The sequence below is a fragment of the Syngnathus leptorhynchus genome, chromosome 11, assembly GCF_054491065.1.
Source record: "Syngnathus leptorhynchus isolate UIUO chromosome 11, UIUO_Slep, whole genome shotgun sequence".
Lineage (NCBI taxonomy): Eukaryota > Metazoa > Chordata > Actinopteri > Syngnathiformes > Syngnathidae > Syngnathus > Syngnathus leptorhynchus.
In genome coordinates, this window is record NC_141205.1 from 11,519,731 (window position 1) to 11,544,089 (window position 24,359).

A 24,359-nucleotide genomic window follows, 5' to 3' on the forward strand; every position below is an offset into this window, starting at 1 on the left:
GATTTGATCTCATTTTTATCTCGTGTTTTGTTTTGCTGGATATGTTGTTGTGCTCGCAAATGCGGTCCTCAGCCAGGCAGGTGTTCGTTGTCTTGTTGGCTTGTATTGAGTTGCTCGTCGGTTCAATGTTTGTGATTCTGCTGAAGTGCCACCCTGTAATGGCGAGTGTGCTTTTTGGTTCCTTGTTACTTTTGCATTATGTTAGGCTTTGCTCATTTTTTTTCAAACTTTTCCTGAGCCTTAATTACTTTTTTTTTATTGATTTCTATTTTGTTCAAGAACCCCCTGTACTCGTGTCTCACTTCAAATACTTCCCTGCACTTGAGTTCTCAACGAACGTCATATTGATTTTTGTCTTGCATCAAGCAATGAGAAATGAATGTAGAGAATTTAATCAACAATATCCTGCAAAAAAAACAAACATGATGCTGAATTTTAAAGTGTCACTCGTGTTTGAGCGTGGGTTTTTGTGAAAGCTGAACAGTCAATATTTTTCACACGTGCAGGTGTGCCTAAAGTTGTGAAAGTGAATGAATTTGAAGCAGGGGTGATATGAACAGATCCAATCATATTTTTTGTCTTGTCACCGGGGGGTGCCGGCAAGCCAGAAGCCTATCGGTGCATCTCGGCCACTTTACAATTCACTTTATCGGTTTATCACTAGCGCCGCCGCTAAACCAACTCTATTTATCCTCAGAATTAATTTGAGCTGTACGTTTGGGCACCATTCCGGCTCTGATAGTGCTGAGGCGACAGCTTGCATCGGAGATAGCCGCGCAGCTTTCGAAGGATGCATTGCGAAAGCCGAGTGACAGATTTATCAGACGCTGTAAATCGTGAGTGCTTTTCCGCCTAGCCGGGCCTTTTATGTGTCCATTTGAATGGCGTAATTAGAGCTGTAAACAAGACACTTTGAATGCCAGATCTGCAACTCTGCCGCATGGACGCTGTTTTCAGCCCTGCCCTTTCAACCTTACGCTTGCTTTTCTTCTCCCTGAAAGAATGTAGTACTCACAAAATTCACTACAGTACAATAGCAACCCACATGGGAAAAAAATAGAGCAACCAATCTGTGTTGTCGCTTCTCATGTTTAAATAATAGCGTAACAAAGTAGACGACACTGAACCTAATATATTTGCGAGGTCAAGGGCACTGCGGAAATCTATCCGCGAGTGATTTTCCGCTCAGCCGCGCACGTCCAGGACACTTATGTCGGGCTTGCATCCAGCTAGATTACAACAGGTAGTTTTTAATTGGGGACTTCCTTGCGAGAGCATGCTGGCAGATGCAAATCTTTTCTCACAAGCTAAACACTTTGGGCCGACTATAAATAAATCATCCTGCTCTCCATGTCCCTCTACTGGCAATCATTCAGATTTGGAGAATATTTCTATCATGCAATGTGAGGTTTATGAGACCGTGGAGTGTGGAGCATTTTTCCAATGTGCTTTGGACTTGTGTACACGGTGCAGGACGGGTGGAGCTCACTCAACTGTTACTTTGTCAACACGGCTAAGCCCATGTAAACCATTTTGTTGGTAAATGACTACTAATGCCACAAATAAAAATGCAAATCATGGAGACCTATTTGGCATAGCATTTGCTTTTATAGCGCCTTTTTTCCACTTGAAAAAAAAATTGAGGATTTCGTATCGCCTCTCAAGCTTTCCGTGTAAGTTTGAGTACGTGCCCCGGTGTATTTGCTCATGGTCATTTAATAATCTTTCATTGTCTGTCAAAACAAGTAAAATGCAAACCAAGTGTCACATGACTTACAAAAATAAAGGAGTCATTGACATTGCTGATGGCGCCATCTGGATTAACTATCTTGCAGATTTCAGCCGACTGAAAAGTTCATCAACAATATGAAATACAGCAGCGTTTGTTCTTCTACCCCTAGAAAGCAAACGCACTTGACATTCATCATCAGAACAGCAATTTATGGCTCTGTGATAAACTCGAGAGACCAAACACCTTCCAAAACGTACAGCGCCGCTGCTTTGGGATTCTGAATGAACAGTAACGTGTGAAATAAAAATATCTCCAGACACGATATCCATATTTCATAAGAGTAATGCAAGCCTTGTCGCTTCCATACCAACCAGCGTTTTCTCTCCGACAACATCGAGACTTGAGTCAATTGTGTTGCTGCCGCTCTAAATCAAGACGCAAACAAAATGCTTTTATCTTAACTAGGACGCCTCAAAGCGACGTTCATGTATCATACATCAAGCGCAAGATTCAGCTGTTCCTTAACTTAGAGCAGCTTTGTATCAATATTTACAATTTGTAGTTTCTATGTGACCTGAAGGTTATTTGGGTTGTTGTGATTCTTCTCTTTCTATTCCAGGATTCTCGTTGACTTTTAGGATTTTGTAAAGTCACAGCGTTTTTGATCAAGGAAATAAAATAACATGTTCTGCTGGCCACTAAATCAGGCCAATTTTATGGAACAAATAGTTGTTCATGCATGTGGGCGATTCAGGTCAGCAGAGAAAGCCTTGCTGGTCCTGACCAATTACAGTTGCCAGAGCTGCTGAAGTTTGGCTGACATCTGTGATGGCTTTGTTGGACTTTAAAGACATATATTTGCAGAAAAGCCATTTTTTTTGCTACTTTGTGCATTTCTGCTTTGAAGCTTTCCGTGACACAATGTCCTCGCAGTCTTGAATTGCACCACCTGTTGCTTTGAAAGCCTGAAAATGTGTAGATGTTTTTCACTTTGTCAGATGCAAATTTTTGAAACCGACTGGGCCTTGACAACCATCCGACTCGATTTGCTTCTTCAAAATGGAAAACCGCGTTGATACATGCTGTGTAAGCAATGGCTCGCATAATAAGACATTTAACTGTGTATGAATTTTGGCTACAAAACTTTAGGAAATATAAATTTGTTTTTCATATTTCAACTGTTCAAAGTGACAAACTCGAAAACCACGACTTAGTTTTCGATCCAAGCTGATTTTGCCCATTTTTCTCGACTGTACAAGCTACGCTGTGAAAAGCCATCAGGGCAGGAAATGAAGTGTTGACCGCTGCTTTAAGTGATCTCTAGCATTCTTCCAGGTGTCCAAATTGCTCATTGGCTGACAGAACAAGTGCACTTGTGCAAAGTAGCGAGCTGATGAGAAGGGCAATGAACTCGCGGTGCCATTTGTTCGGTCCTGAGTCCGGCGTAAAAATAAGAAAGTACGTGACAAGCTGAAGTGATTAACAACACAGAGCCTCCCGCCCGTGTCTGGGGGCCTTCGCCATGCTTTTGTGTAAAAAAATAAATAAAAAGGAACTCGACTGGAGTGATGCAATCTGGAGCCCTCGGAGGCGCTCGGCGTTAATGACCACGAGGAGCAATTTTGTGATGTCCTGGATGAATATCCTTTGGCCCCCCCCGCTGAGGCCCACTACTCTGATGCAGTTAAGAGTCTCAAACCTCGAGGTCAGCGTCTCATTTTACACCGACCAAAATCTATTAGAAAAGCTATCTCTCGGCACTCGCATTAAATTCACTGGGGAGGAGAGGCTTCTTGCTAATTGTTTTTTTTCTTGGCTGCACAACCGGCCCACTTCTCGCAATGCCAGTGGACCTTCTCGCCATTATTAGTGTAATTAGTAAAGGGGTTGTGCGTTTCTTAGGATAGTGTGGCAATGTTGGTAGTCTTGTTGTCACGCCTCGTACCCAGCCGTTCCTCCATGTTGTCCGTGTCATGGTTTCGCCCGTGTGCTCGCCCCTCCCCTCCTGTGTGCCCCTGATTAGTTTGATTATGCTCACCTGCCTCTTGTTACCATGTCATGTATATAAGTCCTGTCTGCCCCCCCATGCCCTGTCGGATCATTGTCTTTTTGTCCTTTTTGTTGTTGTCGTCGTAATGTCTTCACATTTTTTGTCTCACGTCCCTGTCGGTCAGTCATCTTGTTGGTTTTGGTTAGGAAGTCATGTTGGTTTGTTAAGTCATGTCAGTTTTGCCGAGTCTGTTTTGAGTTCCTCAAATAAACCCTGGTCCAAGCTGCACTTGGTCGCCCTGCTCCATTCCTTAATACTGACACTTGTGCTGTTAATCTGGAATGGAGTCTCTTTGCCTGATTCAAGTTGAAATCAACGCCCAGACGTTTTTGAATCTATCAAACTAGTTATCTTTGGATCCCCTGACTAAACCAATTGACAACACACGTGACTCTTTAAACTCCAAATATGTTTGAGCAAAGAGAACAAAATCTAAAGTGACACTTTTGGTTGGAGTTTCAGTTAAATTAGCACAAACACTCAAGTGGCCGTCACGGGAGATTGCAAAATGTGCTTGGTAAAAAAACGTCTCAAAACAATGTCACGTTCAAAACCACTGGGTCGTGCGCATGTCACAGAGCGGCAAGTCGGAGCGTTAAGTGCTTTACGTGACAAGCGGTCATTTGAGAGGACTCAAAAAACATCAATTTCAAGAGAAGTCTTGGGCGCTTGCTCTCGCACTTTGTTCAACAACACACTCCCATAAAAGTGACATGGTAGAATCATATTCTGTAGCGGTTCCTTTTAGGATGAAACCAAAACAAACGGTGGTCCATTAATGAATTGTATCTTGTCAAAATTAACGTTTCATTTCACAATACAAAACATCCAACTACCGTATTTTTGGGATTCTAAAACCCAACAGATTATAAGAATCAGAATCATTCAATCCTGTGATGGTGGGCTTCTTGGCCACCACAGGATTGAATGATTACAGACATGTCGCCCTGACATCTGTGGTCATGTAATCCTTTGAGAGGCTAGTGTTGAGCCACCTGAAATATAAAATAAGGGTCAGTTTCAAGGAACACGTCAATATTGGTAAATGTCCATTCAGGGTTTTAAGGCACATGACTTCACGTGAACAAACCAGTCCAGAAAATGAGTCCGACTTCAAATTGACACCCATGCAAAAGGCACACGTGATTGTAATTGGATCAATCGACTCTTGCGGGTGCCAGAAAGCTGAGTGTCGGTGCAAAGAGTGAAGAGTGTGTTTTGATGCGTGAACAGAATCAGGCGAGTTCTTTTGGAGGAGGCCAGCTTAGCCCGAAGACATTTCTCAATGGCATCAAAAGCAGCAACAACAACAAAGATGAAAACAAAGATGGGGAAGGGGTTATCCCCGAGACATTTGGGAATACCGACAGAAACGTGCTTCACAAGTCAACGCGACGATTCGCAAATCAGGATTTCCAAAGACGAGCACAAAGTCAAACAAAATCAAGTTGTTTCAGATATTTACCGTCTCAGCGTGTGACTGAAGATGTGACGTACATTCCCCGATCGATGCTTATTAACCGGCGGTCTTTAGCAGGTGCTGATAAGTGATCAGACCGCTGATAGCGAGGTTGGCCCACCCAATGTGTGGATCAGAGGCCGCCAGCTGATGTCCTTGAATACGCAAACATTTGGATCAGTGTTGATAACGTTGATCCATTATTTGGGCTCATAAAACACAAAGGGTCCGTCGTTTCGAGGAAAAATCTTTCTACTGCTGCACAAACGTTGCATCATGGACTGTTAATATTTTCCCCAGATGCAATTGCGTGACTGGATCACATAAATGTGCGATTACATCATTTTCAAAGCCGCCGTCATGCATACCCAGTGCCTAATTCACAAATCAACTCTCGTTTCTTCCAACTATAAGCTGCATTTTGATTTGTATCGGCGTCATGGCTCTGTTTGAAAATCAAATTGAAACCAACGGGGGGGCTATTTTTGATTTTGATCTGAAGTCACGTAAGAATGATTTCAATTTTTTTTATTTGCTTGAAATTAATCAGTGACTTATCAGCACGACGACTGTTTCTTGCAAGATAATCCCCGTACTGTTGAGACATTCACTTAAAAGCCGCTAATTATGTAACATTTCAGATTTGATCTCAGACATTTTGCAAAGCCGCTCATTTTTGAACCGTTAAGAAACACGGACGAAGCATTGGCCATCTGCTGCATCACGACATCCTTTGCTCGACATCCGAGCGGGACCCACAATCGTCACCCCAAACCCAAATTTCAGAATTTTCAAAATGAAAGGCTCATATCAGGATAAATTGCTTGACTGTTTCAGACCATTTCAATTTCAAACTGTTCAATTTATTCCTATTTTGAAAATAAAAGCATCCAGCAATGCAATTTTTGGAGTACAGCACAGCAGTTACGGTAGGCACATTAAATACTTCCCTCTGAATGTTTCTCGTTATTATTAATAGATATTTGTATTGTACTTTTTGTTTGTTTAGATTGTTTTGTCTGCCGTGTGCTGTCTTCATCTGTGCTGCTGTTTCACTTAATTTTTGCTTCAGAGTTCAATAAAGGAGATTTTATCCTCTCTTAAATAAACACATAAAGAGAAGTTGAACTGCAAGTCTAAATGCATTCCATTTTTTTCAAGGTGACTCCTTGCAGTGACTCTGACGCCATCGCATAGGCAAAACAATCTTCACCCAAAATTGACTGACTTCCTGCACAATTTCTGCAGACTTTGTAGGTAATGTTTTTTTATTTATTTTTATTTTTTTATTTTCCAAGGACGCTACTGAGTCACAAACCCATGACATGTGACTATTAGTATTTTCTGGCTTTTTGATCCTGTTGAAACTCGAAAAAGGTGGTTCATTTGTGCAAAGAATAATTTTGAACACAGCTGGTAGTCGTCTTATAAAAAAAAAATTATAATAATAAAATAACCATGGGAACAGTGTTCTGAAGCTCATCTAGCATGGAGATGATGTCCACATCCACTGCAAATGCCACAAAAAGTGCTCTGATCCACTCCTAATCACCAACTAATCGCTTTTCTGTTTGGTCCTTCTGCAGTGATAAGAATGGATTTTTGAAAGCCGGGATGATTTGGGTTTGAGGATTATAAATTTGGAAGAAGACATATCTTAGAAAAAGAAAAGAATCAAAACAACAGCAGTGTGGCAGGTGATTAATTCATGAAAATCCTCGGCACACTTGCATTAAGTATAGCCACACATCGACCTCAACCGATTGGCTTTCCATTTGGAATTGGTTTCGTCATTAGTTGGAATTCTTGCCATTGAATCTAACGGTGCCAAAATACTTCTAAAGTATTATTTATATATAAATATAATGAAATGCAACTGCTTGCGAGACATTCGTCATCACGCAATTGTAATTCAATCTACTAATATTAGTCGTTATGAATCACAACAAGTACCAGAATGTTTCAAATTTTGATTAATTCATCGAGTACTTCACTCGGTGTTCAGCTAACACACTGATGAAATTTGTTTGTTTTTTATATGCTAATCCTGAGTAAACTTTTTTTTTTGCTCCTATGAGCTGAAGAGCAAAAGCGTAATTAGGAAAAGTCAAATGGTCTGGTTAATTAGTCGGAGGGGATGCGCTTTGTACTTGGAGATGGCAGGAACAAAGAAGACATTATTTAGTCCGGGCAGCACGAGCAAGAAAGCATCCCATTTTTACATCAGTAGCATCCATTAGTGGCCCGCGACCGCTCTCCTTGTTGCTATTAGCATTTGGGGATGAAAAGGAGGCTCGCTCTCCTCTTTTGCTGACATGAAATGTGTAATTATCATCCGTGTAGAACAGGCTGCTTAACTGCCTCACGGGAGGGAGGTGGCGACGCAATGATCCGCATCACTGTGTCTCCCCTTCGGGGCGCCATATTCGTCGTTGAGTTGTGCTTCTCTGCTGTGCTTATATAATAAACATATTTGATATACTGTATTCATTTTGTTCTCACGTTGCCTGTATGCTATATATCACCGCTAATGTGAAAACACTTCACTCATTTCAATTTTGCCCGAATCTTTAGAAATGGATCTACAATGCGGTCTGGTTGGTCTTTCCTATTTGACGGCAGAGATGCTAAACAGATGTGGAAAATAGATTTCCAAGTGTTTTGTCATATGACTCACTAAGTGTGCAGGAGACGCTCAATTCTAACCAGGGCTGAAGCGTCTGCGCCAAGTTGGACCCCCAAACTGGCGCAACGGGAGAGTTCTGAGCGAGCCGACTGTTGCCTGGGCAACCCTTTCTTGCAGATTTTTTAACTTGGCTTCGAAGAAGGCCTACGCCTGCGTCTCTTCACAAAGTGAGAAACAGGATTAGGAAAAACAAACAACTCCTGTATCTGAAAGTACAGCGAGCCCCTTTGAAATAGGACGACTCCAATGACCTCAAATTTCAAGTAAAAGCTGGACTAGATAGCTAAGGCGAGGATTTATACTGCAAACTGTGTCATTAAGTAAGATCAGTTTCCTAGCACCGCAATATTCAAAATTTTAATTGCAAGAAAGAAAAAAGGAAATTGTGTCACTTGTATTTCAAGGCACCAATGTACAGTGGAAGCACAAATAACAGTGGAGCAAATTTGAATCTGATTTAATGGGTTGCTTCTCCTATCATTTGAATATCTGCTTCTTTATCGTCACTTTTTCCTCTTTGCTCAACTGTGTGGCGGCATCTCACAAAACCAGCAAAACAACAACACATTTCAGTCAGTCGAGGGACAGCAAGCCAGCGTGACACTGGCCTCAGGTAACACACTCCTGCGCTTCTTGGCAGACAGCGGACAAGTCATTTGCATGGATGCGAGATTGAGCTTGGACCCTGTTTGTAAACACCCTTAATTGGATTTATCCAAATGTGGGCCAAAAGGAAATCTGAGGAAGAAGATGCACTGAGCCTGTGCGTGGGCATCAAGTGTCTCATCCCACTGTCGGTTTGTTTTTATTTTTTTCTTGATGTTGATGCCGTGCTTGCACTTGCACTCAGGTCAGCGCGGAAATGTTTCCAAATATAATCCTTGTGTTGTTCTCCGAGCAATTAAGACAGCTGGCCCGTGTCATACACAGCTGGGCGGCGAGGCTATAAATGCACGTGGGAAACGTTTGTGGGCTGACAGGATCACGGCAAAGAAGTCGGTCGGGAGGAACGGCAAACGCCGCATTTGGAGAGCACAACGCCTACAAAGTGACTAATGGCTGCAATCTGTTTTCACACTGTGGTGGAAGCCGCTCCACAAAACTTGAGACGTCGCCGTTTGTCAAATCTTACACAAACTAATTCAACCATACAACCCAGAAAGGTGTCGCATAAATGCAAGGAGTTATTAAGGCCCAGGGTTTTATTTATGAGCATTTTTTTCTCTAATACTGTGGACTGAAAACAGCACAATTTATTTTGTCAAATTTGAATCTCAATTTGTTGAAAAGGCAAGCGACAAGTTTGAAAGTCCTCACATTTCACTGCAAAAAAAGACCTCATACGGCCGCTGGGAACAAAATGGAAAAGTGTTGAATGTGAAAGGGACCCAAATCCTTTAGTGTTATCTCTCTTGTTCTGCACATAAAGTTGAAGAGCGTTGTGATTAATTGTGGCTTAAAAGGTTCTCTAAAGAGATCATCTTTATCTTGACGCACACGCTCGTTTATTCCGACCACAGTCTGGAAGCATTGAAAATCCTCAAACAGAATGTCAGAATGCGGAAGCCGCCGGCGATGAAATATTCTGTCTGAGCGCAAGTCGGGCTGATTGGCTGAGCTTTGATTAGACAGAAGTATTCCCCAGGTGAGTGTCAGCCCGGGTTTCTCTGGAACCGGAGGTAAAACGAGAAGTCAACACTATTTAGTCAAATAAAAGGCTGAGACTAAAAGAAAGTTTGGCTGCCAAGCTGGAGCCGCTGATTTATAATTTATCGACGGTTATGCTGAGTCGAGGCCACCCGAGAGACGACGGGGCCCCTTTTTGCAACCACCTCTTCACATTCCTCGTGAGAACGCAGCCTTCTGATGCGGCCGTCTTCAGAAGCTGGACACAATTTCCTTGCCGTCTGATGAAATGATGTACGGCATCACATAAAGGAATGTCATCAGTGGTACAGGAGTGACTTCTTTCTGACCTTGACAAGGCCGATTCTCTTTAGAATGATCGCAGACAGAACAAAGTACAAACTGTTTTAGCGATGTACTCTGGTTGATGCGTTGATGGGCTGATATCCATCTTAGACATCTTAAATGCAGTATTCTGACTGTATTAGTTTGAATTTATGTCTGTCTCACAGTATGACTTAACAAAAATGGTGCAATCATTAATTTTCGGCTTAACTGTGGTGTTGTTTGTGTTATTGAATAGCTAACGTTGGTAGCTTTCACTCTGCTCTGAAAAATCAATATTGGTGTAGTTACTAGTTGGACTACCAAATCTTTATTTGCGGATTTTGTTTCAATGTAACTCTTCTAACATATGATGACTTTACAACAATATCCAATTTGTATATAAAGTATTGTAGCCATATAGGCACAGTTTCTGAAGTAGAGAATCAAAAAGAGTTCTGGGTCGTAGATTCACCATCCACCTATTTTACTGCGTCGCGTTTTTAACTATAAACACAGTGATGATAAATGACTGTTGAAATTCTTCTGTCACTATGACTCAGCCCTCGAGTGACACTATGACTGTCGTACGGCAAAGCATGGTCACGGTACTGATGTGTCACTGTGAACGAGCGCATTATAGCTGCATCATTCGCGCAATCATAGTGTTAGTGGACAAGTATAGAGTACTGCTTCCTCTTTCACAACAAGACCACGGCACTATGCCGCAGGGGTGGGATGCTCGCTGGTTGGCCAACAACGGAAACATTTAATTCACATGACATCCTTTGACACTTTGCTGTCACTCATTCTGATGAGGCCAAAAGTGCAGCAGGAGTCAACCGGCCCATTTAAACCAGTCTCCATCACGTTGATTTGAAATGCAGCATGTTGTAAAAAGGAAATACAGTACTCCCTCATTTATCACAAATAATTGGTTCCAAGACCACCCACGATATGTGAAAATCTGCGAAGTAGTGTCACCCTTTTTTTTAAAAAGACATAATTACCGTAATTTTCGGACTGTAAGTCGCTCTGGAGTATAAGTCCCACCAGCCATAAAATGCACAATAAAGTGAAAAAAAAACATATACAAGTCGCACCGGAGTATAAGTCGCACTGTTGGGGCAAATTTATTTGTCAAAATCCAACACCAAGAACAGACATGAACGAGCAACGACAGGGTAAACGATAGGTATGCTCACGTAACATAAACACAAACGAAGAGCTGAGAACGGGCCTGACGTAACATTCAGAGTTATTCTGATAACTATTACATAAATAACACGCGTAAAAGCCATAATAGTTTTTCAAACCTTCTGTGTCACTCCAAATCATTAAATCCTTCAAATTCTTCGTCCTCCGTGTCACTTACAAACAAAGCCGCTAATGATGCCGGTAGTACGTGCGGCCCTTCGTCATCTTCGTCATCCCGTGATCAAATCTTTGTCCTTTATGTAAACAACTGCCGCGCCACTGACGTCACTTGAAATTCTAATTACAGCAACTCCTTGCTATATCGGGGTTCGTTTCTCACGGGTTCCCTTTTAATTTTTTGGGGGGGTGGGGGGGGATTTTGAGAATATGTGAAAAAAAGTCACATAAAAGTCACTCCTCAGTATAAGTCGCCCCCCCCCAACAAAAAAAATACCCTCGATTTATAGTCAGAAAATTACGGTAAACCATATAAGTGTATATTTTATCATTAGAACATTAAATAATAGTTTCAAATATGTAAAGACTATATTAATACGCAGTATAAATGACATACTGAAAATAATGTATAAATAATATAAACATAAATATGATACGTGTGCGTGTGTGTGACGTGTATATGTAGCTAAAGTATACAAACTATAAATATAATTTTAGAACGCTTTTATTACTATAACAACTTTTTATAACAAGGTACAAGAAATATGTTTTTAGAACTCTTTTATTATTATAACATTTGTTTAATTAACAAGGTACAATCCTGTAAATATGTTTTTAGAACTCTTATCATGATAACTTTTTTTATAAAAAGGTACAAGTCTACATACTGCAATTGTGTGGACATTCCCTGCCTTCTGCTGGTGCGTGGGCAACTTTTGTGCCAGAATTCCTCAATTTAGAAGGTTTATTTTGAATGTGTGAATGATGTACTGAAGTCGCAATAATCAAACTGCGATGTAGCGAGGGATTATTGTCAACAAAAATCCTTCAAGGATGCGTTTGCAAAGAATGAGGTCAACAGGTGAATCGCTGAGCCCGACATGGGAGTGTTGCAAGGGGGGGGGGGGGGGGGGCAGCTGTGCCCTCTTTTCCAGCCGCAAGTCCAAATTGGTTTTGTGCTTTCAAACCTCCACAGCGGTTGATTGTTGTTTGCTGCGAGAGCAATTGCGGGGAGACTTTTGTCCAAAACACAGATTAAGGTTTGTGCTGTAGCCATGGAAAAAAAAACAAAAAATGGTTATCGTAACCATGGTGACTAAGATAACACTCACCTCAATTTAAAAGAGGAACCAAATAATTCAGCTGGGCTTTGTATTCAAAACAGGTGAGCTAGCTGCATGATCAAAATCCCACATTGGGCAATATTTTAAATCCTAAATGTAAATAATATGACAACCGCAGTAAAGCACAGAGTCTTACGACGACAATCGTCTTATTTGGCATGAAGCACACACAAGCCTCATTAAGACTCCTCCTGTTTTGACAAAGATAATCCATGTTGGTGTTATTGAGTAGTTGAAGCTATAAAGGCAAGAATGTGAGGCCGCAAATCAGCCAACACACGCGTATTAATTTCATGCAGTGGTTTTATGGCCCAAAATAAACTCCTACAGGCATACATTTCCTTCTTCGTCTGCCCAACAGAAATTTAATTACTGGCAGCAGTTACGCGGCATAGTAAACCGCTCGGGACTTTAATAACCGTCGAATCGCCAGCTGTGAACTATTAAGCAACGGCAGTGACAGTCAGGGACGCCTCCGAGCAGCTGGCCAAAGTAAAAGTCTCAAGTTTGACATGACAGAGGGACTGTGCACATGGGAGACGGACTTGCTGCATCACAATAAAATACCTGATGAAATGGTTCAGTCACTCACCATTGTTGGATTCGTTTGAACGTCAGTATGAGTCAACAGTCGTAGTACATGATTAAATTGCTTTGTAAATAAACATCATCCCTTTCTGACCCCAGCTTGTGACTCTAATTGGATTTGCAAGAAACTCCTGCACCCGAGGGAAAATAACCAATCAGAGCCAGAAGGCGTGACTAACCAGGTGTTGAATACTTGCAAACTTATTCGTCAGGGGGCACACCTCGAACTGACTCGTTACTTTGGGCTTCAGGGGTTTGACAAAAGGTATGGTGGAATATCCATCTTGGGAAATTAATTAAATACTAGTTTGCTTGCTAGCTTGCTTTGGCCACATTTATTTGCGATTATAACCATTTCATCTTTGATATCACTGTTGAATATTGTTAGATTTAATTATTCTATCGACTATTCCATTAGGTTTTCTCATAATTTTTTTTCGCATTAAATTGTATTATTAAACCATCTCACCCATGAATAGGGTTTATTGTTGTTATATCGTTAGTTGCCCATTATTTTGATAATTGACTAGTGGTCGATGAATCGAATAATTTTGATGCTTCTAATATTAGCCGATAATTACAACTGAAAAAGAATGCACCTTCTACCTCAGTAGAAGCATTCAAGACACGCTTGAAGACACATTTTTAAGCTATAGCCTTTAATTAACCTGAGTTGGCCGATTCGGCTGGAGTTTGTGTCCTCTGTCCTTCCCCAGTTTAGGTGACACCCAAACTGAAATAGGCTGTCTGGATTTCTTGTCGACCATTCGGGATGAAGGATCTGAGGCGGGCTTACCACCCTCGCAGACACTGCCATGACAATTGAAGGCACGTTCCTGCAGCTCTTCACTTTGAATATAGACGTCTACTTTTTGTTTGAATTGTTTTACATTATGTATTCTATGTGCCCTTTCTGCATCCTTTGCAGCCTGGTCATCCTGGAAGGGGTAGCCTCCCATCTGTGGTCTCTCCTCAAGGATTAAGGGATTTTTAAGTTTTTCCTTGCCCTCCTGGGAGTTAAGATCAGGGGATGTTGAGAATAACAATTTTGCACACGTGAAGCCCTTTGAGACTTGTCCGTGAATTAAGGCTGTATAAATAAACTTGACTTGACCTTACTCTTTTATGTGTTGTCAGATTAGAGCAAATTTTTGAATGGCAGGAGCACTGCTGCACTTACCCGATACCAAACGATTTCCCGGAGCCTCCCGTCGGTCTTGAAGTTGCACTTGAGGGTCACGGTCTCGCCCACGACTACAGGAGGCAGCGGCTCGATGGTAACAGTCAAATATCCTGCCAAGACACACGCACCGGGGGGGGGAAGCACAATTTAATGTGGAACTTGAAGGAAAAACCTCAAGATGTTCATGGATTTTAAGTGTGTAAAGCAGAAAAAGACGCAGCTAATGACTTGAATTCTGTCCCATCTGTTAAAGTTTTGCCACCTGCGCACAAAGATGTCTCAAGTCATCCTTCATAATGGGTTGACTGTTGGTTGCGAATGACAGTCCTCCTGTGTTTACTGGTGTGTATAATGTTTCTACGAGCTGCAAAGAATGGACAGCTTGCCTTTTAGCAAATAGAGATCTCAGGAAGGACCTCGAGTAGTTGAATGGCTTACATAGCTGAATTTGGTACACCTGGCATAAGATCAGTAAATTATCTGATGGCTTATAGCTGTAAAGCATTGCATGCTGATATTTATCATTTGCCTAACAAAAGTGTTTTTTAGAAATGTGTTTCCTTCGCATTAGCCAAGAATTAGCTTTCAGTTTCCAAAAGGTCGGTGACCCCTGTTTTATATGTTGTCTGTCTTCAGCCTCCACTGATGCATGTCAACAGCAGCATGGCTACTATGAAATAACATGAGAACCACGGGGGGTGAGAAATGGAAGAAAAGGTTTGAAATACATCCCTTGGCTGCGGCTTTCGCTTTTTCCAGCTAAACCCTTTGAAAAACGTGAGATTGTATTTGTGTCATTTGTGAGGCCTGAGACCTGCAAGCTTTCCATCTCTGTTTTGTCATGAATTTAAAAAAAAAAGTGGAAATTTATTGAAGGTGCATTATTTCTAGCCGAAGCTAATTGGTGTGTGATGAATAATTGAGAATCAAAATAAGCCAACCTAGTTTATTTTTTGCCTGGAAGCTCATATAAAGTCACATTCAAGGACAAGGTGAGAATCCGTATCATCGCGAGACCAGAAACTATTTTATCTGATGAGCTCAGGCCACCAAGAAACCTTGATGAATTGTCTTCAAACTGATACTGTATTTACGTTCTTTTCGTTGCTTGTTTGGGCGACTGCAATCCAATCGCTCCGTTTTCTATTCCAGCTAAGGCAAAGGAGAGCAAGGCAACAACAAACCAACACGGTGCAGAAAGTCACGCATTGACGTATTGTCACATCAGCGCATTCTTAACGTGCTCATTAACAGATGCTAATCAAATCAGTGGCGTTGGATGGCTCTTGTCTCCAGAGTCAAGTTGAATGGCTAAACCTTCGCTTATCCTCGGCATTGTGAAAATCCTCAACACTTGACACAAAGCCACATAAGCAGCACTCTGGACTCATGAACATTTGTCTTGTTGATTTGGCAGCAGAGGTGCTCAGCATGCATTCTTGAAGATAATAATAATGACTTGCTTTCTACAGTGGAGTGTTGGAACCCAGATTCAAACGCTGAACCTGATACGAGCCTTTGTTAACCACTCATATATGATATATATGTGTGTGTGTGTGTGTCTTGTGAGAAATAGGAGTGTATATTTTCGGCTCCAGGTTTTTTTTAAAGGTCTAGTGGTCTTTTCTAGTGGTGCAGAAAGGCATTATTCGCAATTCAGTGCAGCATATGGGTGGGGGGATGAAGGGGAATGACGTTTTGCCAATGGAGGAAACCCTGCAGAAAAGGATGGGGAGTTTTCAAAAGAGCAAATTGCACGGATGATGCACTCGTCAGGGCGCTTCACGTCTGGAAGAGTCGCAGCCCACTCTGCTTTGCGCAAGCTCAACGTTCCCACACAAGCCAATCGCGCTCCCGTCATGAATTTCACGCCGGCCGTGTCTCTCCATATGCCCATGCTAGAACGGGCCGCCATGTGCGTGCCACAAATCGCACCAAAGGTCAGATCAGTTTTCCTCGCAGTGGCGAGAGCGAGATGTGTCTTTCTCATCAAGAGGCCTGTGTTGTCGCACCAAGCCGCCCTGGTGGTGAATTGCAATCATTTGTGCAGATGGCAACAGTGCAACGGATGCCTTGCATCACTTGTAATGACAGTGAAATTGCAATTTATTAGTGTAGCTGAAGAGACAAAGAAAAATCCATTTGTCTTAAACCTAAGACCATTTGCTAGTGCGGAGCGGTCACGTGTATAATTGGCACATATTAGCAGCTGGCAGGGCTCCGGCTTGTTTTCATCTGAGGGAACGACACCATCTAATGAGGGCTCCGTGAGTCTTTGTCGCACTAATAATGGCAATTTGCAGAAATGCACGTGGGACAAACAAAAGACTTCCGCCGACGAACCGCCACCCATGTGTGTCGCTTGCTGCGGGGCTCTATGATTTATGACCACCTTTGTTGCAACCTGATAGGAAAGTGTTTGTTCGTCATTGGTAGGCTTTGTTACATGGCTCCTGTTTCCAAGCATGGCTCGCAAACATACGCTGCTAAAGGTTTTTTTTTCAACATTCGCATTAAGTTGACACGGATTGATGCATTTTCAAAAATGTTTCATTGTATTGCACTTAATCGGGCAAACAAAATGGTACATTTACAGCCAATATTCAGTCAAAATGAATATTTGACGAATCCTCCTCCCTCACCGGCCCTCAAAATGGCTTATTTAAGTTTTAATACATTATTCATCTAAACGATCAAGGGCTGAAAATAGACCATTTCCCTAAAATGGAGTCTGCTGGTGGTTCTTTTTAAGACTGGCGGCAAGGTGTGCTCACTTACCAGTAAAATCAAGCCGTGGCAGGCAAGGTGTGCTCACTTACCAGTAAAATCAAGCCGTGGCAGCAAATGAGTTGCAATGCTTGTCAATTTACAAACATCTACATGGAACTTTGAATGGACGCACCAACCGAAGGCTTCTTTTTCTTGAGGTTTATTCAAGAAAATCCATGTTTGGAAGATTTGCATTTTAGAATGTATTTATGCATGCATTTTAAACACCAAATTCAGGCGCATATGCAGAAGAGGGGAATGCATTTGGAGTCAATCCAAATTAGAATCGATTTGACAGTCGGCCAGTTTCACAACTATCAGGACCACAAGTAACTACAACCCATAAAATCCCATTAATTATTCGGAATAAATCAAAATCCATTAAGGATGCCAGATGAGTCTTTGATCTCTAAAAGCGTTGAAACACAGACACACACACACACACACACACACAAATGAGGTGAGACTACAAGAGGAGGTTCAGGGAAGCGGCCTCCTGAGAATACGAACCGTGGACATTTCACGGCCACGCTATCCGCAGAAAGATAAGATGTGAATCCACGAGCTGGCCACGATTGCTGATGTGAGGAAGATAAATGCGTCGTTAGCGGGCGTGTGTGTTTCCTCGGGAGACTTGTGAAGACTTAAATAATCAGGCCAGAAGAGGTGGGAGGTGCCAACACAAGACGCAAAGCGAAACACTGTTGCCAGTAAAGCTTCTTAAGATGTCGACTGAATTTCAAATGTGAAAGGATTAACTCTCGGCCGGCTTTTGCATTTTTCTTTGGCTTTTTGATGTTTTTTTTTAGAGGGGGGGGGGGCATTGTGACACTCATTCAAAACGATGAAGCGGCCTACAGTAAGTGGAGGCCTACTTCAAAATGGTAAGCGTCGCAGCTGTCCTGACGTATTATCCTGGAATAGTTTCATTTATTGGTCATTGTGCGTTTGCTGCTTCATTCCTTGCGGGGGGGCGGGGGACATAATATAAACAGTAATAGTCGTCATTATTCTCAGAGGATAAAGAAAGCATGCCTTTGAGTATTCCTATCGTTTATGTCTACTTGTTAAGACTGAGGCAAGTACGCTATCTGGTAGCCTGTTTATGATTTTATGACCGTAAATTTTCAACTATGAGCCACGACTTTTTTCCCAAATTTTGAACCCTGCAGCATATAGTCCAATGCGGTTTATAGATTATTTTTTCCGTAATTTTTGTGATGACTTGATCACTTTTATACTCTCGTAAAAAGGCTGTGGACCGCTGTTGTGCAGCACTGCTTTGCTCGTGCGCATGTGCGGCTTATGGTTCGGTGCGGCTTAAATAAGAAAAAAACTAAAATATCCCCAAATTTTAGCTGGTGCGGCTTATAGTCCGGTGCGGCTTAATATTTAATATTAATACATTAATATTTCATCTTAATATATCAAAAATCACGGTATATTAAGTTAGCTGATTCTCAGGAAATGTGGTTTAAATACACAACATGGAATTTTCTGTTTGACAGTAAATGTTCAACTGGGAGTGGCGATAAAACACCTTGAAGATGTTCTTTGGAAGAACTATAGGAACAACAGCTCGAATCTCGGAATCCACTTTATTAGAGACAGCTCCTAAACACAAATTGCTCTTGGTCTTGAGGAATACGCTTTTCAGGAATATCCTCGTGCAAAGAACCACATGCTGCTTCACCAAGAAATGATCAGATCACGTGTAACATGCTACCCTGTTAGATTTCCATAAAGCTCATGAATCTTACAACACAGATGACTTTGATTACCATTACTTCCACTCGAGGATGCATTATATCCTACCTTAAAGGTTTCCTCGTCCCTGTGTGTTTATTATTCATTGATATCCATTTCGATGATATAAAGAGGATCATTTTGACATAACTGGGTGGATTCATTGGAAAGAAAGATGTAATTGCATCCCTCCTGTCAGTCATGTAGAAATAACTCAGCCATCTGGCTCCTTGCTAAGTGCATTTCAAAAACATCTTGTCATCATCGACTGAGGGGTGAATTTGCGATATCTGCGCCGACAGTTGAAGGTCGGGCGGAGATGGGGGTGAGGAAGAGGGGGGAGGGGTTCGGAAGAGGCTTTTTGCAGCCAATGATGACAAATAAGTCATCTTAGAGACTGAGACTTCTGCCAATCAGAGAAAGTAGTCGCTTCACCCTCACCATATCTATTTTATTGTCACTGCAAAATAATGAAGCTTCTTCTAAAGCCCTTCACATTAACAATTGACCTTCGTTGAGTGTCAAAGAGTGTAAAAACCACTGAATAAATACAAAGCTTTCTTCTTGCAGTACTTTCAGGGAGATAAATGAGAGCCTGTTAGCTAAATGTTATAGGTTCTCACATTTGAACGTCCGCACAAAAGCCCGGAATACAAATGAAGCGCTGGCCAAGTAGATAACGTCGGGCGGGCGTGTAATTCGCCAAATCGGCAGCAGACACAAATACATTCGGGCCGTGTCAGAACTTGTCTGTTCTGCTCAAAAGGGTTATTTGTTTGCCTTGTAAAGAAAAGTGGACACCTGCGCTGGGCCAATACAAACCACGCTCCCCACCAAACGCTCCGAGTTGATTACATCCACCAAAAAAAGCAATCTTCCAAATAGCAGTTTATCTTCTTCTTTGCTGCTTTATATTCTGATTTGCGCACAAACCTGTTTGCAGTGGAATCATTGTTTTACACGGAAATACCGTTTGGGATAAACAATGTCTGCATGTTATTTTCACCCCATTTACAAAGTGTCTGCTTGTATTTACAAAGGAGATGTTCAATTGTGTCTTTAATAAGCAACAGAAGACTCAGGTGGCATATTAACAAAGAGTCTCAGAAGTAGCAATTTGTCATGGTAACGCTGAAGGGGGGGGGGGGCAGTGAGTAGCTTGATCCGTCGCCGTTTGTGCATTCTGTGCGCAAAGCTTCGCCCGAGCACGGGTCACGAGCGGTGGCGGTAAATGAGGGAGGGCGGCGTGGAGAAAACGGCTGCTTTGAATGTCAAAATTCAGCAAGAATGAAGTTGAGACGCTGCATGCGTCATTCTTGCTGCACATTCAAAGGCTTTCAGAGTTACAAGCTGTAGAGCTCGTTGGCCTTGACATCAGAGAACGCAAAAGGGAGGCACCTATTTAAGATGTTACATCAGTTACACTCATGTCTCGTGTGTTCCCTCCAGCGAGCAGATTCCTACTGTCAAGTTACGCAATGTGGTAGTTTAAGTCTAACTCAAGTCGTGTCTCCATATTATCAAATCAAAGTTGAGTCTTCAGTTTTAGCCAATAGTCCCAAGTCCTAAAATTCTATCCCCCATCCTTTGCTATTCAACACGACACAGGCATCGAGGCGATGCACGTTGGAAAAATTCCAATGAAATGAAGTGTTGCACAAAAGCCCAAAACCCAAGGACAGGACGTATGTCTTAATTGAATTTCACCCTCATTTCATTCGACTGCATGGTGACCTTAAGAACCTGTCCTTGAGCAAGGCATGTCCGAAATGTCCCTCTAGGCTTTCTTGCCCTTTGTGAAATCCAATCTTAGCTTTCAGTGACATTTGTTCTACATAGTTTCATCTCGAGATTTTTCCTCAGCAAATCTTGAGCCTCGATGATTGTGTCAAATTAGCAGAGATCAACAGAAAACTGGAAAGACTCTTTTGATGAGTGTCTGTTAATACTGAAGCAGTGAGATGCCTTCGTTGTGGCCTGATGTGACCTCGAGTTTTGAAACTCTGGCTCAAAGCTACCTGGACCAAGCACCTACTTGGCCAACAGTTTGGCCCCCAAACAAGCCTGGCGCCGGGGGCCATGATCCTTGCTTGGCTATAGCATCAAAAGGACGTTACGGGTACGCAGGATTTCCATCGGCGTTCAGCAGTCAAACGCAGCGGTAAGAATGAAACTCTGGCGCCCATTCATCAGCGCTGCGGCCCGGATTAAAGTCCTGCCAGACCCCCCGCCGCCTGCATCGCCAGCCCGCTGTCGACATGCTTTGTTTCAAACCTCCGCGGCCTCTTAAGATGCACGTTTCAACTGAGGCATCAAAGTCCTCCGCGGCGAGTCAACTCTCTAAAAAAGCGAAGGCATGTCGACGAGTCAAGCAAAGGCTCACCATTCGCCGTCAAACAAAGGAGAAAGAGGAGAGACACGCCCAAAGCCGATTACGTGCTCGAGAGGGCATTGGTGCGCTGATCAAAATCATGAAATAAGGTCAAAAACATCAGAGATTTGTGGTACTGCCACACGTTTGCATGGGGCAACAGAGATTACATCATTCGCCCACACGACAAGCTCGGACAAACTTTTGTGAGTCCTTTACCACACAGCTCATATCCTCCTGTTGGAAGTCAATCAAGGTCAATTATCTTTACTGTCAAGTCTAATTGACAGAAATGTATTGTAATTTCTTCGCTTGGATGCACCTCGCTTATGTTCTACAACTACCTCGGCGCTGTATGGTGGCATTGCAAACATTTCCCTAATTAACTATTAGCATATTAGCGCTCTAATGAAAGCTGCACCACACGGGCCGCACCGGATTACTTTTCCTTGATTGACGTTTGGCAAAATTAAGTATCATCAATGTTTTTGGAACGCATTATTTTTAATGGGATGGGAGACCATGCGCCAACCCTCGCAGTGCATTTCACTTAACCCTTTTAACACTTGAGGAATGGTTGGTACCTGCTGTGAGCTGCTTCTTTTGTTCATTTTCTGACAACGTCAAACTATTTCACAATTGATGAAAGACTGGCAAGTACCCTTTCACCGAGCTGTCGCCAAACCAAATTTCATACTTTAGGCTAAGTGTGTTCCGATTGAACTAAAAGGGCATTGTATTCTGCCAATCACAGGTTCTCAGCGTTCAGCACCATTGTTGTCCACCGTGGCGACATTTACAGTGATCAATAGGACACGTCTCATGTCCTGTGGTTAGTTCCAATTTGCTGGATCGTTGTGTATTCCCGCATGAATATTGTGTGTCAAGTGTCGCCCTATCATTGTGCTTGTATGTCTGGCTGTATTGATGCACTAAATCGGAACGAAGCAGTCATTGTTTTAGCAAGCTCCAAATATGGCAGTGATGAGTGAGAGCGGAAGCAAATGACTTTGATGTTCCCTGTAAAAGTGTATAAAGCAGCAGCACCTTTCCCAAGCGACACAAATTCATTCACCCCCACCAAACGCATTGCACTCTTCTAATTGTGCACTCTTGCGTGCCTTTAAGGGCTTTTCTTCTTTCACCTTCTTTAACCTTCGGGAGTTGATCCATTTCTAAAATGGCTGGCTTGGGGAAGCCAAACGGCAGGGAGACGCATCCTATCACTCTTTGCAGGAAGCGGCAAGCATTGGTATTCACAGCTGGCCCTCCGTTTGGGAAGGCACTTGGAGCGAGGATGCAGCCAAGTGCAACTCTGACACATGCGCCACCCACCCATAAACCCCCAAGCCCACCCCACCAAGCTCCACTGCTAAAAGAGCCACTGTGTTAATTGGGCCAAAGCGCATTAGGGAAAGGAAGGCAAATTAATGTAAGCAGGCATAGATAGATTACATTTGGCAGGTTCAGGTACCAAAGACCACGTTCGCTCTGCAGCATCTTCGCGCCTGGTCATGGCAGCCAAATGAAAGATCGCCCTGTAACTCTCCACTACAGGACGATCTCCAATATTCACCGCATAGCTTTACAAGCCTTAAGGAGGAATAGAAAATTGGCTCACAAACCACACAGACAGTTACGGTGCTCAATTTCTATCTCCAACTTGTGCATTTGGGAGAATCTCCTTCCAGATTGCTAGATGGTATTGGCAATGAACAAAATAAGTTCCAAACTCTGTTTGTATTTGATGGACATGTTTACTTAACACAGAGGCAGTAACTCGCCACTGCGAGCAATACACGTTTAAAAAAGGGGGAAAAAAGCAGCCGTCAATACAAAGAAAAAAAAACAAGGTATTGAAAAATACTTAATTGAGTAATGATAACCCCCTCCCCATCCAAAAAAAAATCAAAACTTGCAACAAAAAGCAAAGCAGGCAAGGAGGTTATTTTCTCAAATGCAAAATGCTACGTACAGAGTTTTCTGCCTACGGTGGGAAAGAAGGATGTGGCAGGAGCTTAATAATTTCAGACAAGAAACAATCTATCACAGATCCTTCCTTCAACTCCAGCTTTTCATGTTACAGGGCAGATAACTGATCCTTAGCAAACTCCTCCACAGAAGAAGGATCAATAAGTCATAAAACGCTGTCTGACGCTTGCTGGTCGCCACACAACAAGATGGCTTTACAGGAAGTGGCCTGATGTCCTTTGCTTCGTCCCACTTGTGTTGTGGGGCCCCCACGGTTGCTTTGTTACATTTGATGCTGATCACTCTTCATTCTGTCAGTCATCTTGATTGATTGACTGAGCCTCCAGAATCTGCAGTCTTCCCAGAACAACCACTGCAATAGCCGCAAAATTGGAAGCGATTCCATCTTGAAACGTTTTGCATAGATTTAAGATCCCAAAAGAGCCGATGCCGCGATGCTTCCACTGACGTCATTTGGATCCAATTGTTGTGTGATGATGTGAGAAAAAGCGTCAGCTCGATAGAAAAGAGCTTAAAAGTTTTTATTTACCGCAAGTCGGCGAGAGACAATATTATTTTTGACAGCTCCTTTCAAGCCTGTGAGGAGGCAATAATTGTGTGCAGCCAACGGCGCGTGGGCGCTCGGGCAACTGCCGACAGGTAACACGTGTCACACCGATGCGAGCTGCTAAACGCTCGGATACCTTCTCCACTCGCTCGCCCCTTCATTTTATTGGACGACGTGCCAGCCATTGTTGCTGTTTTCTTTCCGTGTCAAAAATAATTGAATTTGTCTGAGACGACGGGTGGCTTATACATATGACACCGCGCAAGCTGCCAGGAAATAGACAACGCAATCAAACAACGAAGATAATTATCTCTAAATAAACACACAGCCTCAGCCAGTATACGTACATACATACTAATTGACGGGAGGAATCGTGGCTTTAGTCAGTCATTCTCCCACACAACCATGGGGAGAGAGCATAAACTGCACATGGGAAGATTCAGAGCACAAAGTGAGATGGAAACGATTGATCTGCCTTAGGGAGCTCAAGAAGAAGTAATGTCAAATTACTTTCTATTACCAAAATAAAGAAATTTGTGATACGGAGGCAAAATGTAGACCAAAATGTAGAGAACTGGAAGTACTACAAAAAAGAATACAAACTAAAGCTTTGTCAATTGTGTAAATTATAAGATTGGAATCATGATTTGGATTGTCGCCAAAACAAACATTTTAGTTGTTCCAGATGAATGTCTGTAGTCTGGGTGTGATGGAGTGCCGGTTTGCGTTTTGATTGTAAATCAGGCAGGCATCAACGGTATGCGCGATGGGCCGAAATGTGCATCGTA

At 42.5% G+C, this 24,359-nt stretch overlaps 1 protein-coding gene across 2 annotated transcripts in view; it reads right to left on the bottom strand.

The window, feature by feature from the left end:
• The window catches only part of igsf21a (immunoglobin superfamily, member 21a), a 101,598-nt gene that overhangs the window by 55,957 nt on the left and 21,282 nt on the right, over positions 1 to 24,359 (bottom strand). For both annotated transcript variants that reach the window (XM_085924180.1, XM_085924179.1), the window contains exon 2: positions 14,144 to 14,256. In XM_085924180.1, coding sequence (XP_085780306.1) covers positions 14,144 to 14,256 — 113 coding nt within the window. The remainder of the gene's footprint in view (positions 1 to 14,143; positions 14,257 to 24,359) is intronic.